General features: G+C 48.6%; 1 protein-coding gene across 1 annotated transcript; it reads right to left on the bottom strand.

Moving 5' to 3' along the window:
• Positions 1-8,081: 8,081 nt before the first annotated feature.
• Positions 8,082-10,142, bottom strand: LOC142570474 (neprilysin-2-like). The gene has a single exon (XM_075678858.1). It carries the CDS (start codon positions 10,140-10,142, stop codon positions 8,082-8,084), a length of 2,061 nt encoding a protein of 686 aa, XP_075534973.1.
• Between the last annotated feature and the right edge of the window lie 5,677 nt (positions 10,143-15,819).

Here is a 15,819-nt window from a genome sequence, read left to right as displayed (position 1 = left end):
CTCCTCTCTCTTATGCCAGTGACCGTGAGGGTATATTAAAGAATAAAAAATATCGCTCGCTAGGCAGTCGCACCAGAAACGAACTGAAAAAAGAGGAATTACGTGATTTATTTTGCAAGGCTTTCGAAAGATTGTTCCAGTGCAACCTATTTTCCCCGTTTCTCTCTACTCGCTATCTGCGTGTAACTTCCTACTACGTCACGTTATTCTGGAATGCTGTAAGCTGGAACCCACATGGAACGCAAACGTTCAGCCGGCATGGACAAGTGTAAAGTGGTAGCAACCACAGTTAGTGCAATTACTCTGGACTCGGTCAGGCACAACTGAAACAAATGTGTAACTAGCTAACTGTTGGTTCGGTACAACATTATTTTTATTCAACCATTACGAAAGAAAAAAAACTTCGTTCAAAAACTACGGTCGCTATATTCAATGAACTAATCACCAATGTGTTGTGCAAGATTTTGTTGACGAGAATCCGCGGGTGTTTCTGGCCCGGCGACTGAATCTGTGGCCGCCGGGTTTCATGTTGGGACGAAATTTTGTAGCTTTCTTTTTTTTTTTTCGCTTGACTGTCCCCACACAGTATTGCGAAAACTGTGTCATTGCTGCGACGCGCACATTTAACTTCTTGTCGTCATTCATCGATCACTGAACAACCTGTTCTTTGCAGAGAATACGGGAACCAAATCGTTGCCGACGTTTACAATTGCATACTTGTCGAAAATGGCGGCACAACGGCGTACAAGGACGATGACTGCAACGGCGGTGGCACGAAGACGACACTTCAATGTTGGAGCTGACGGACGCTGGGAACGAACGCTACGCTTAAATACGTGTTGCGAATTATGCCGATGAATCTCGCTACCAGCAATTTTCCGCGAACATATATATAGCCTGCCTCCGAAATACGTACACAGACGCCACCACTCTCCGAGCCTGCTGCGCGTTGCGATAGGACCCCGCTCAAAAGACCCTGCTTGACGGTCCGGACGGTGGGCTTACAATTTTCTCATCGACACCGTTGGTCTGAAAATGATATTTAGGCAGTTGTGTAATTGCTATGTAATTTGTAGGTTATGTAATTAGGCAAAACACAAAAAATAGTCTGACTTGCTGCAAGCGAGGGCAAACACCCTTACCTTGATTCTGTCAAGCTACGCGGCGCTTGCATTTTTTTTATTTGGCACAAGTTACGTAAGACGCCCAGTATACACACAACACTAAATGCATACGCATAGCTATGTAAACGCGTGTATGTATAGGTGTGGACCGAAGTAATAGGAACATGGGAGCTGCGGCCGAATTGCATCATGATGCCCTCTAGCAGCCTCAAAGGGAAATAATAAATTGGATTACGCATGCGCGCAGGCCTGCGAACTTAAAAGTTCAATACCAATGCCTTCCAGTCGCCTTCAGGCTGTGAGAGCGCATTGGTATGCAGTTGGGCCAAAACTTCCGTGTTTCGATGACTTTTGTTCTCACTTGTACATAAATTATCCGCATCCCTCTTATTTCCAGACCACACAACACATATCAATCAATGGCAGAAATCCCATTAATTCACAGCCGATCCTCCAAACAGGGTTCACATAAAACGCCTAAAGCAGCGACTGCGACTCGTAGTTCATGCTCGGCTTCATCACCAGGTACTTGTAAAAGCTTCTTCAGAAGGAGGCCGGGAGTCTAGAGATGACATGGTGGCTAAAATTGTGATATGCCCAGTCGCATACTGCGGGTACACGCGAAGCTCGTGCTTAATAGCCTCAGAGGTAGAACAGACGCAACAGTCAAGATTATCCCCATGTCCATTTTTTTTTCTTTTCATGCATCGTGGTGCGTACGCCTCATCAAGTATCAATCAACGTAGAAGTGTCTCCTGGTCTCTCCAAATCATAGGAAGGTGCTGAAACCTTTAAATTTGCATCCAGTCTGTGCGGAAGGACGTGGATTGGGATGAACCACATTTTCTTCAACGGATGTTCTCATGGAACGTGCAAGGGCAATGACATCAGCTCCTAAAATAGCGTGACGGCGGATCAGCTATACACATTCACCTCCCTAAGGAAATAAGAAATATACGGTGGATATATATATATATATATATATATATATATATATATATATATATATATATATATATATATATATATATATATATATATATATATATATATATATATATATATATATATATATATATATATATATAATCTACTTGAACTCGAAGTCATACATGACGGCACTGAGGCAGCCTCAGACACCCAAGTACACATATACACCGTTTTTATGAGTGCATTTAAACAGCTGAGACGGGGTCGGCAAGATTACCTTACTTTATCAGAGGATATATGTTTTAAAATAACTCAACTTTCACTTGTTCACCTGCACTGGGAAGAGGGACAAAGCTCTGACTATTTCAATGTCATGACAGATAGTTAAGCACACGAGAACACGAAGAACACGCATCCAGCGACACCCCTTGTGTCAGGCTCATTTACTACTTTCCTAGAAACCCAAAAATTACGCTGACTCAACTCCAGTTGATGTCTACGTAATGCGAATCATGCTTGCTTCGCCAGATAATGGTTGGTATGAATCGTATGTGTGTTCTGCAGCGAATGGTTTACTGCTCTTGCGATGTGTGTATCCTATGGGTCTGCCTGTCCACGTATATACACAATGTGCCTATATGTATGGGAGTGGTGGCATGGGGTTGAGGGAGAACATCAGGTTTCTATACTCAAGGTCCTAGAATCCTCGTCCAGGCCACTACATTTTTCAAGCTTAAAGCGGTGCCTGAATCCGGCAAAATATGATATTGTCGAGAGCCAGTGGGCCTATGATAGTCCAGGTTCAACTAAATTAGGAAGGCCCACTAAGCTTCAACAAGGCGATCTCTCACCAAAACTGGAATTGACCTCCACGGCGCAGTATTTGCCCAGTACCTTCCTCATGAATCTTGCAATTAACCGCTCGCCCTCATTCTCCAGCGGCTGCGGAACAGCTGATCAATGCGGCGGTCAGACTTGCGAATCAGAAGAAGGTGCTAAGAATCGCTGGGTCCGGACAGGTCGCCAGTGGAAACTGAACCTGGCAGCATTTACCAGGCGCACCCTCCTAACTCAAGGTAGCTTGCATTTACCAAGCGAACCCCCCTAATTGAAGGTATACCTTATCAGGGCTCTTTGAGAAATTACCAGGTTGTACCTGGGATATTAATGGCTTTAGGGAGGTGGGCGAAATTGGTGAGGCTTATACAGTGCCGACAATACCCTGGCAAGAGAACAAGAATTCAGGATCACCAGTCAGCCTCTAGAGTCTATGCTGGAGTACTTTTATCTAGGTCAATTACTCACAGGGAACACTGATCATAAGAAGGAAATTTACAGAAGAATAACAATGTGTTGGAGTGCATATGGCAGACATTGCCAGATCCTTACTGGAAGCTTACCACCATCATTGAAAAGAAAAATGTACAATCAATGTATTCTACCGGTGCTAACATATGGGGAAGAAACTTGGAGGTTGACAAAGAAGCTCGAGAACAACTTAAGGGCCGCGAAAAAAAGCAATGAAACGAATAATTTTAGGCGTAACGTTAAGAGACAGGAAGACAGCGGTGTGGATCAGAGAACAAACGGGGATAGCCGATATTTTAATTGACATCATGAGAAAAAACAATGGAGCTGGGCAGGCCACGTAATGCGTAGGATAGATAATCGGTGGACCATTAGAGTTACATAATGGGTGCCCACGGAAGGGAAGCCCAGTCGCGCATGGCAGAAAACGAGGTGGGGTGATTAAATTAGGAATTTTGCAGACGCAAGTTGGAATCAGCTGGCGCAAGACCGTGGTAACTGCAGATCGCAGGGAAAAGCCTTCGTCCTACATTGGACATAAATATAGGCTCATGATGATGATATGATGATGATACAGTGTCCACTAATGGTCACGTCCTCTGCTACAGAGGTCGTCCAGGTGAGATAGAATGCGAGGTAGGATATCAATTCAAAAGAACATAGCGGGCAACATTGATTAATTCTACAGCGTTGATGAGAGCACAGCAGTCGTTGTAATAAAGCTAAATATGTTTTATAAATGAATGCAGTAAAGGCCTACGCCCCAGCGTCCAGTCATGATGATGAAGAAATGGAACATTTCTAGGAGGATGTTGAATTGGCAATGAAAAAAGTGGAAATTCAATATACTCTAGGCATGGTTGACTTCAATGCGAAAGAACAAGCACGCCGGGGAACAGACAATTTACAACTACGGCATCGACTCTATAAATATCAAAGGACATACGCTTGTAGAATTTATGGAAATGAATTGAATCCGAATAATGAATATTTCTTCCGGACGCGCAATCACAGGAAATGTACCTGTAAAAGCCCTAGCTGGAAAACAAGAAATGAAATAGATTCCATAAGCTCTGCCAGCGCCAGCATAGTGCAAGATGTAGAAGTATTAGCATAACTGGCAATGATTACACGTTACCGAAATCTATGGTTGTTCTCAATTTGAAGAGATAAAAAGCGAAAGTAGTCTAGAGGAAACAGGTCAACATAGATGCATTCAGGGAAAACACCTACGAATTAAGGTTGGTGTCATACAAATATGCAGCTTTAGAACAGAAAGATGAAGATAATATAGAGGTAACGAATGAAGCCCTAACGAGGCTGATTTCGAAAGCAGAAATTGAAGGGGGACGTAACGCACCAAGGCAGCAGGTAGGTAAGCTGTCCCAAGTAACAAATAATCTAATAAATAAAGAACAAGCATGAAAATGTCCAACTCAGGAGATCAGATTGAATTAGCTGAGCTGTCAAAGTTGATAAACAAGAAGAAGGTGAATGATGTTCGAAATTACATTGTAAAAAGTGAAGAAGCAGTAAAAAAAAAGGGGGGAGGAACGCTGGTGAAATGAGTAAGAAGATAATTTAGCGTAAGACAGGGCAAGATGTATGCAGTGAAAGAAAAGCAGGGTAATGGCACCAGTAATTTCGATTATATAGTAAAAGCCGCGGAAGACTTCTACACTGGGATTTACAGTACCCAGAGTCGCCACGTAGCCTTCATTGGAAGTACTGACCAACAGGATACAGAGGGTCCTTGTATAACTAGCGATGAAGTTAAATGGCTTTGCAAACATGTCCCGGGGAAAAGCGGCAGGAGAAGATGGAGTAACAGTCGGATTAGTCAAGATGGCGGAGATATTATGTTTGAAAAGTTTGCGGCCCTTTATACGCAATGCCTCGCCACTCAAGTGTACCAGACAGTTATAAGAATGTCAACATTATGCTAATCCATAAGGGAGGCGTTAAGGAATTGTCCGTTATTTTGTCCCAAGGAATAAGTCCATTAGTTTCCTTTCAGTATTGTACAAAACATTCAGCAAGGTAATTTCTGATAAAATCGGGGCAACGCTTGACTTCACTCAATCAAGAGAACAGGCTGGCTTCAGGAAGGGGCATTCTATAACGAATTACATCCATGTCATCAATCAGTTAGCTAAGAAATCAACGGAGTACAACCTACCTCTCTATATGGCTTTCATAGCTAATGAAAATCCAAAATCTAGAAGGGGGTCGACAGATGAGATATCAGACTGCGCTATAAAAGTTACAAACTGGGATAAGGTGCCTCAGAAAGGCTGGCCAACGTTTCGATAGAAAGACCTATATTTGTCAAAGGCGGCCTATATTAATGCTCGGCAGGTTACCTTTAACAGGTTAGTAGAGCGACGTCCCGTGTAGTTCTCGGTGGCGGCTGGTTGCAAATGGAGAGTCTGAAAAAAGATGAGCGCCATCGCTTGACGTCTCTAGGCATGGCTTCTTAGGCGAGGGGACAAAAGCTGGAGAGTTAGAAGGCGGCAGAAAAAAAAAAAGAAAATATGCAGAAACTCCAGCGGAGTTGTCCAAGTACACGTAAACCTTGTGGTACTTGCTCATCTCTACGCATATGACGCGAGGTATATTGCTCACCGCGATTGACGAAGCAGTAGACGTTTGATTAAATGCATGCTTCAGCGGCTTTTTGATCTCTTTTTTTTTTTGTCCCCTGATCCGACCAGTATAAACCCTTATCAATCCTTACCGATCATTATCAACCTGATCGGACTCGATCCAAACTTTACAGACACTTACCAAACTTTGATTGTTGTACTCATATAGGAAGTTGTGGCCCAGTACTGTACTAGGGTGGCCAATCCCGCTCTGGTGAGGGAGTGCCTTACCGGTTCTGGTCACCAGGATCAGACCGCACTCCACGCCTGTTTATGCAATTTTATCAACACGCGGATTTTTCTTTAATCCGGTGGAAAATTGCTCGGCACCAGGATTCGAACCACGGTCCTCTTGCACGCGAAGATGTTCTACCTCTACGCCACCACAGCCACCGTAGTCCTCCATAAAGAAAGCAACAAAATCCCAATAAAGAAGGGCGTCAGGCAGGGAGATACGATCTATTCAATTCAGAGACCTTCAGAGGTATTCAGAGACCTGGATTGGCCAGAATTGGGGATAAGAGTTAATGGAGAATACCTTAGTAACTTGCGATTCGCTCATGATATTGCCTTGCGTAGTAATTCAGGGGAGCAACTGCAATGCATGCTCACTGACCTGGACAGGCAAAGCAGAAGGGTGGATCTAAAAATTAATCTGCAGTAAACTAAAGTAATGTTTAACAGTCTCAGAAGAGAACAGCAGTTTACGATAGGTAGCGAGACACTGGAAGTGGTGAGGGAATACATTTACTTAGGGCAGGTATATAGTGACCACGGATCCGGATCATGAGACTGAAATAATCAGAAGAATAAGAATGGGCTGGGGCGCGTTTGGCAGGCATTCTCAGGTAATGAACAGCAGGTTGCCACTATCCCTCAAGAGAAAAGTATATAACAGCTATGTCTTACCGGTACTCACCTACGGTGCAGAAACCTGGACGCTTACGAAAAGGTTTCTACTTAAATTGAGGACGACGCAACGAGCTATTGAAAGAAGAATGATAGGTGTAACGTTAAGGGATAAGAAAAGAGCAGATTGGGTGAGGGAACAAACGCGAGTTAATGACATCTTAGTTGAAATCAAGAAAAAGAAATGGGCATGGGCAGGACATGTAATGAGGAGGGAAGATAACCGATGGTAATTAAGGGTTACGGACTGGATTCCAAGGGAAGGGAAGCGTAGCAGGGGGCGGCAGAAAGTTAGGTGGGCGGATGAGATTCAGAAGTTTGCAGGGACGGCATGGCCACAATTAGTACATGACCGGGGCTGTTGGAGAAATATGGGAGAGGCCTTTTCCCTGCAGTGGGCGTAACCAGGCTGATGATGATGATGAAGGGAAGCAAGGAGTCAGGAAGCCATCACAGAACTAGACAGAAACCGCAGGTGTCGTAGGTGGCATGCGTTTGTGGTTTTAGAAGACTTGGTCAGCCGGTCAGTGCGCGAGTAACAAGAGGACATGAGTTGAAAGAATGACTTGAGTAGCGCAGCAGTACTACGTCGAGTAATATTGAAGTTGTCAAAGAGGCCCTCGAACATTTTTCAAGTGACTAGCTTTCTGTTGCAGGTTGCGTAGACTGATGGTTGGAGATGCTTCTAGCATAGATAAAAGCAGCGATATCAAAATATTTACTTTAATCATGCATGTATGGCAAAACTGTCTCATGCAACTTCAGCACTGCAATGTGCATGCTATGAGACACACTGCTGGTAGACAGATGACGTTAAGACATGCACTAACATATAACTGAAATTCAACAACATATCTGCTAGGCGTTCTACATGTACTAGAGTCGCATAAAATGGTATTACGTGATGTTATTGGTGAATTACAACGCAGGTATATACAAGGACAGAAGAAACGAGACGACAGACGACCGCTACTTCGTTACTTCGTTATAGCCGCAAAAAAAGAAAAATGCAAAATGACATGCCACACATACGTGAAGACGGAATGGCAACAGTACGTTAGACGGAACGCCAGAGAAATAAAAAAAACGCAGGAATGAACTGAACGAACCCAGCGCTCTAATTGTCATGTCTTCAAGACACGTGTTTCATTCATTCCCGCAGAGTTCACTGATGCAAGACACACTTGTTGACTGGGTTCATGAACGAACCTGGCTTGCAGTCGAAGGCCAGGGCAAACTCGGGCGCGTTTCTTAGAGGCCCGTTGACGCGAAACCAGGCGGTACTGTGGGGACCACGAGCGGCCATCCTGCGCAGAAAGCGCTGATTACTGTTCTCGCAGTGGTTGGCCGCGTAGTACACAAAGAAGAGCTGGCCAGCATCCCAGTGCTCGAGCAGCGCCAAGCGGTAGTCGGGCGCTACGAGCCGAGCAAACTGCACAAACGCGTCCAACGACGGTCTCAGCGCCAGGTAGTCCCAAAGGTCGGACCACGAAGTGCGCGACGCGTCCAGCTGGATCCTTTGATCGGCCCACGCGACCGCCGCGTACTGGCGCTCGAGGCAGAGCCGAAGTCCGTCCATACGACTCGTCATGCTCCCGCCGCTGGTTTCCTGGTCCTCCGCGACGTTGTGCTCGAAGTTGTAGGCCCAGTGGTAGATGGCTCGGAGCAGCGATCGGTACACCTTGGGCCCAGCCCGCGCCAGTTGCAAGGGGTGCAGCGCGGGGTCCGCGTTGAGGAACAAGTCGAACACGGGCAGTGGTATTTCGAGCCGATCGTAAGGCGGCACCAGGCGACTCTCGGCGCTCAGAAAGCCACCCGTCCAGCCCGGGTAGCCTGTGGCGCCTCCTGCTCCACGCATGTGGTTCATGCGCGACATCAGTTTCTTCTCGTGGGACTTCCGGATCCAGTTGTAGAAGAGCTGCGCCGCGGGCATTTGCGAGTTTCTCGGGTAGATGTCGTCTACGTAGGCGGTCCTCACAGTGCCCTTCTTCAGATCCGGTGGGCTGAGAGGCTCCCACGAGACGGCGTTCAGTTTGTCCCGTAGATGCGCCCGCAACTCATTGCTCGTGAGGCTCAACCGCGCTTGCACCGTTTCCAAGAGCACCGCACGAAGCGTCGACATCATGTCAGCCACGACGCTTTCGCCGCCCAGAAGAGACGCAGCAAAGTGGCGCGACAGGTGGAGAGGCAGGTTCGGCTCGAAGCGGTCGAGTAGGAGCAGGCAGTAGTGGGCCTGCGGCAGTACCTGAGGGAACTCCGGGTGCCGCGCGTAGCTCACCGAGGCCAGCTGGTCGTGCGCGTCGTGGTCATCGAGCAGCGGTGACAATACCATCATGACGCGGAACACGAGGTATCCCAGCAGCTCGCTCGTAAATTGCAGCAAGTCGCTGCGCGTCAGACGCACAATGTAGTCAGGCGAGCTCAGCTTGACGTACGTCTTGTCAGTGATGGGTCGCAGACCCTTGTCAAAGACGCTCTGCAGGAAGCTCGTCCATTCGAAGTTCGGCAAGATAGGGAGGTCGCGAACTTTGACAGTGCTGCCGTTGGCGAGAGCTTCTGCATCAAGCTGAGGTTGACTCAGCATCAAAGCAAGGCGCTCCTCGAACTGCAGCAGATCCGTATCCGTAACGTTCTGGAAGAAGACCAAGAGGGGCGCGAGAGCCCTTCGGACCATCTCGTACTCCTTCTTATCCAGCGGGCCCGACATAAGCACTGTGGACGGTTCTGCAAGCCCGACGAAACGCTTGGCGCTTAAGCCGCCCTTGAAAACGAAGGGCCTGAAGAGCGCGTCAACTCCCAACAGTCGGTAAGCGACGGCCAGCTTGCGAGACACCTCAGTCGCCGTTGGCCTTCGGTGTCTCGACGACGCTCGGGCCATCCATGGCTTGAGCCGGATCGCGTCTAAGAACATGGCGCATAGCGTGGGGAAGAGGTTCGGCTGAGGGTGCAGGCAGTTGTCCATCAGAAAGCGCAGCGCGGGGAATCTCGTGGCGTTCTCGCGCAGCTCCACGGCGAGCAGCTCGGCGTAGCCGTCCACCAGAATAGTGTCCATGGAGAGCCTCTCGGCACCCGGAGGCAGCGGCCGCGTCAGCGCCCAATCCTCGCACACGTACGCGTAGAAGTCGTCGCAGGGGTCTCGGCTGGAATTTATCTGGCGGAGCAGCAAACGCGCTTGCTCCATGCACGCCTCTGAGTCGCAGGCTCCGGCTGCGCCCCGGTTGGGCATCGCGTTCAAGACGCCGCTCCTGTTCGGGCTAGTCGACACCGCCACAGACACCCCTGCTTGAGCCCCAGATTGCGAAAAAGCCCGGCTGCCGAACACGGTGGTCGAAACGAAGGCGGTGATAACGATCGACACCAGCAACAACGCTGTGGTGGTTATCGCTAGACTCCAGACGGCTGCTGCCCAACCGCCGCGTTCGGCCTGCGTGTCGCGTCGTAAAGCTGGCGGTCTTTCTGCTGACTTAGCCGTACCTGTTGAGACGGCCTCAGTGTTCCTTTGGTCGCCGTCAGCCATACGTATATCACAGCGAATACTCGAGCTGCATTTGCACGTGCCTCATCAGGTGATGATTATGATCGTGACGATAATTTCCTTATTATGGCCCATACCCGCTGCGGGTTATTGGCCAAGGAGCAGGCGCTACAATTAAAGTAAAATAAGATTATATGGAGAAATTGATGAGGAATCGTGCCGGAATGAAATAAAACTCAGATTTTGCACGATAAACTTTCAAGAAATGGAAAGGAGGATGATATTATTTATCAGAACGATCTTTTTGTGTTGCCAGAGATATTGTATGCAGGACAAGGCAAACGTCCCTGTAGCTGACGCCTAGAGCCAAGGCCCTGACAGAAAGGATAATTTGGGAGCTCAGTGGTAGTCAGAGTTCGTGAAACAGAGCCTCGAGAAATATTTTTCATTGTAGCGAAAATCGACGACAGGACCACAAGAAATGATCAACTGCCTCCGGTTTATTACAGAAGTGACAGAGAGGGGACTGCGTCTGACCAGCCCTCTGCAAATAAATATTTAAGTAAAATACGGCATTACAATCTCCTAAATTCAACGTCATATTGGCGTGATGGGCATGATTGAGAAGTCCAGGGGAACTGCGGATGCTGGAAGTCCCCATTCGGTAGTATAGGTTGTTTAGCAGCCGTTTGATTAAGGCAGGATTTTGTAAATATTGGTGACCTAACACCAAACCCGCAAAATGGAAACGACTGGGCCACCCAGAGAAGCTTTAGCAAGAGAGTCTGTCATTTAATTTAAACTTATTCCACAATGACCCGGTGCCCAAATGAAGTTAGCCACTTATAAGTGTCGAGGAACTAAGCAATAAAATCTCCGCAATATTTTCGAGTCTCTTCTCCCAGTAAGCGCTGAGGCAGGGCTGGGATAATGGAGAGCATATGCCCACTCCTGCTCTGCCGTCCCACGTGGACGCATGAGTCGTCATTTCAGCCGTTTCATCCGACTGTTGTCGTGCCTTTATCGTCAGGCTATCGACGTCATACAGTCGTCTTGCATTCGTTGTCACACCACTGTCGCGATGCCGTCGTGGTCGCTGCATCGTCCTCATTCCAGCTTCGTCAGCGGACTATCGTAATGCCGTCGTCGCTCCACAATCGCCATGCCATCATCTTCAATGTGTCATCGTCATACAGTCGTAGCCATTCATTTGTTGTGATAATGTCAACGTGTTGCCGTCGTGGCCGTTACATCGTCGTCGTTCTAACTTCGTCATGGAACTTTCGTTATGCCGTCGTCGCCACCCTGTCGTTTTATCATCGTCATCACTTTATAGCTATCATGGATCCGTTGTCACATCGTCGTGGCCGCCCAGTCACCGTGACTCTAGCTTCAACATTCGATTCTCGTCATGCCGATGTCGCCGTGCCATCACCCTCATACAGGCTTTATGATACAGTCGTCGTCACACCATTGTCACCACAAACTCGTCATCTCATTGCCCTGACACCGTTGTCATACTGTCGTCGTTATTTCGTCGTCATGATACAGTCGTCTTCATGCATTCGTTGTCATACCTCGTCGTGATGCGGTCGCGCTCGTTTCATCGTCGTTATTCTAAATTTGACATCCAACTCTCGTTACGCCGTCATCTTTTCCACGTAGTTGTCGTCATACTTTTGTCATTACGTCGTCATCGTCATGCTGTTGTTTTACCATCGTCATCACTGTCATCATGCCGTCGTCGTCATACCGCCCTGGTCAATCCGTGGATGCCATTACTTCTTCGTCATTCCATCGCAATTACGCTGCCATCATTCAATTATGATTGTGCCGCCGTTGCCATGCCATCTCCTCATTGCGTCGTCATCGGACAGCAACTATCACGCATTCGTTGTCATTGCGTCTTTCTAATGCCGTCGTGGTCGTGCCATCATTGTCACTTCAGCTTCGTCATTCGGCTGTCGCCATACGGTTGTCGTCGCGTCACCATCGTCATACACTTGTCGTCTTTCTATTTTCCTCGTGTCATCGTCGTCACGCTGTCGTCGTTATACCGTCGTCGTCATCATTCTGGAATCGTCATCTCATTGTCGTCATGCCGTCGTCATCATACCTTGTTATAATGACGACATTCCTCCTTCGTCATTCCATCGTCATCACCACAGTGTCGGCATCATGCAGTCATCGTCATGCCGCCATGCTCATGAGCAACCTTGGCAAGCTAGTACCATAGCAAAGTGGGACGCTACCGGAGTATGTCACATATAGCCAAAGCACTGGGAGTGAGTGAGTGAGTGAAGCAACTTTATTTGGTCCACTATAGACGTAAGCAAACTCAACTTCACCTGTCTAGGCCCACTCGGGGACCATCAGGTGAAGCCTGACGGCCCTCTCGCGAGCCCTCTGGACTGCCAGGATTTGAGAGGCCTGATCCTGGGCCCTAATTAGCTTCATCATTTCCTCTTGGGTGAAAGGGGGACCGGCAGAGGCGCAGCCCCACAGGACATGTTCGAAGTCCGCATAATTACCACACAGAGGGCAGTCCGGGCTTGGGAATCGTTCGGGGTACATTGTGTGCAGCGCCGCAGTGCTCGGGTAAGTGCATGTTTGCAGAAGTCTGAGAGTGTCTGCCTGGGCCCTGCACAGCGAGGAGTGCGGCAAAGGCAGGAGCCTTCTTGAAGAGCATTATGTTTGCAAATCTCGTACGAGCAGGGAGGCTCGGGTCGCCCAGGAGAGGACGCGTTACCCAGCGCACGGTCAGTCAAACATCGTGCAGCCGAGTGCGCCTCCTCGTTGGGGCTGATCGAGGCAGCCTCAATGATTCCAAGGTGCGCAAGGAACCAGGCCGAAGAGTGATGTTTGATGTCTTTAGCACTTTGGATGATACGTAGGGCCTGGGGAGCCACCATTCCCATCTGAAAGGCCCTCACAGCGTCCTTGGAATCTGAATAAATCGTGTCATGTACGCTGTCCGTCAATGAAAGAGCAATAGCAACCTGCTCTGCAACGCTGGAACTAGAAGTGCGGATGGTAGCGCAGCTAAGGACTTTAGAATCACAGTCGATGACCACTGAGGAGAAGGCTTCTTCTTGAACGTACGAAGCAGCGTGTACGAAGCATGTTCAGTCCTTCTTCAAGCGGGCACTGGCGAGCAGAGCTTTAACCCTGGCTCGTCTTCGTCCTTCGTTGTAGGTGGGATGCATATTGTGTGGCATCCGGTGTATGCAAATCTTGGATCTTACGTCGTTGGGCAGCTTCACAGCGTCAGGACTGACGACCATGGGGTTACGTCCCAGCTTGCCAAGTATGGCTCGGCCCGAAGGGTTACCGGAGAGTCTGACACAGTGGGAGAACTTTTGGGCGTCAACGATTTCTTCGAAAGAGTCGTGAATTCCCAGATTGAGGAGGTCTTTTGTGTGTGTTCGGACGGGAAAACCGAAGGCAAGCTTGAAGACTCTTCTGATTAGGGCATTGACCTTGTTGCGCTCCGACACGAGCCTGTTGTGCATAGCCCTTGAATAAGAAAGGTGGCATAGCACGAAGGCGTGGATAATCCGGATCAGATTGTCCTCCCTGATTCCGCGGTACCTGTTGGCGATTTTTGGGATGAGGCCGAGGGTACTTTCGGTCTTGGAACAAATGCGTTTGAGGGTGGCTCCATTGGCCCCGTTCGACTCGATAAACATTCCTAGGACCCTGATAGTGTCTACCCGCGGTACTGGGGAGCCCTTACCGGTGAATACCGTAATGTGGCTCTCTGTTGCTGGCTTCCAGGACCGGTGAGAACCGCCTCTGGGCCTCTTCTTGTAGAGCAAGAGCTTGGATTTAGCGGGCGAGCACCTTAGCCCGGTGAGGATAAAATACCGCTCCGTCGCATCGATGGCCTCTTGCAAAGCACCCTCGACCTGACCCTCACATCCTCTGGAGCATCAGATGGTGATGTCATCCGCGTAGATCGTGCGGTTAATGTTCGGGATTTTGTTCAAGGCCCTCGACAGGTTAATAAGGGAGATGTTGCAGAACGTCGGGGAGATCACCGCCCCCTGAGGTGTTCCCTTTGGCCCAAGCTGAATTTCGTGGGTCAAAAACTTGTCAATGTTGAGTCTAGTGGACCTCGAGGAAAGGAAGGAGCGCACGAGATTGTACGCCCGCTTGCCGACGTTACACTCTGTCAGGCTCTTGAGAATAAAGGCGTGCGATATGTTGTCAAAAGCCTTTTCCAGATCCAAGCCGAGAATTGCCTTAGTGTCGGCGGATGGTAGAGTCAATGATCTGGTGCTTGACCAGTCTCATGGCGTCCTGAGTCGAAAGCCCCGACCGAAAGCCAATCATGTGGTGTGTATAGCATTCGTTAGACTCGAGATGGCCAGTGAGGCGGTTAAGCATGGCGTGCTCGGCCATCTTCCCAACACACGACGTCAGGGAGATGGGCCTTAGATTGTCGATGCTCGGCGCCTTACCTGGGAGTCTCAGAATGACAGTTTCAGACGTTAAACACAATTGACTTCAGAAATACAGTGTGTCGCTACATTACTCAAAGACTAATCGCATCACCATCGACAGCCATAGCGACATGAATTCTGCCGCAATTTTAATCGTTAGCATTCTTTGGGTAATTCACGCCATTTCCGGGGGCTATCTACGTTTGTATCAATGTATGTTTGTATCTATACTTGTATCTAACATTTTTCCCACCTACCTGCGTCACTGGGTAGTCAGTGGTCAAATGGGTAGCGCATCTGGATGTTGTGTTGAGGCAACACGGTTCGAAACTTACGCTTGGACCAACTTGGGTCGCTGAGTATGCTGCAACGTGTACATACATACCGCTCTTCAAGGCACATCTACCACGCCGTCATGGGTCACTGTAGACGCGAGACTGGGTAGGTACCGCGGTTCGAAGAAACTCTGACGACAACTTTAAATGCCGGATATCTGCCACTCGGCATGTGCTAGTCTCCAAAGACATCTTTGATGTCAACGTGAGCGACTGGGTATGTGCGAGTAGCTATCTGCTGCCCTTTAATGAACGCCTTTGACGCCAACTTGAGTAACATAGGTGCGTGTCACTGGGAATATGGGCCGCTCTCGAATGACAAAAAATATCCCTTAAATTTCTTCGACGCTGAACGGAATCAAACCCACGTCACAAAGGTTTCCGAAGGACACCAACCCGACGCATCAGCAGGCTGTGCTACCAATGCACTGAGTGCGTGCCGCTTCTCGATGAACACTTTTCACGCCAAAGCTTTAGCGAGCTGCGCCATGAATGCACTTGGTATGAGCCACTCTTCAATGAACCTCCCGCCAGCTTGGTTCACTGAGTGTGCAACAAGACAGGGAACAATTATCTGTGTTCGATGGCACCGACCACGCACAGACCGGACACAAATTTGTGTCCCGTCTTGAAGCGCTGTTCTTTCTC

The sequence above is a fragment of the Dermacentor variabilis genome, chromosome 2, assembly GCF_050947875.1.
Source record: "Dermacentor variabilis isolate Ectoservices chromosome 2, ASM5094787v1, whole genome shotgun sequence".
Taxonomy (NCBI): Eukaryota; Metazoa; Arthropoda; class Arachnida; order Ixodida; family Ixodidae; genus Dermacentor; species Dermacentor variabilis.
The sequence above is the reverse complement of the archived record's forward strand: the minus strand, read 5'-3'. Positions and strand labels throughout refer to the sequence as shown.

Excerpts from the sequence above, each read along its gene's own strand:
- LOC142570474 (XM_075678858.1), bottom strand. The coding sequence starts at position 10,142 with ATGCCCAACCGGGGCGCAGCCGGAGCCTGCGACTCAGAGGCGTGCATG.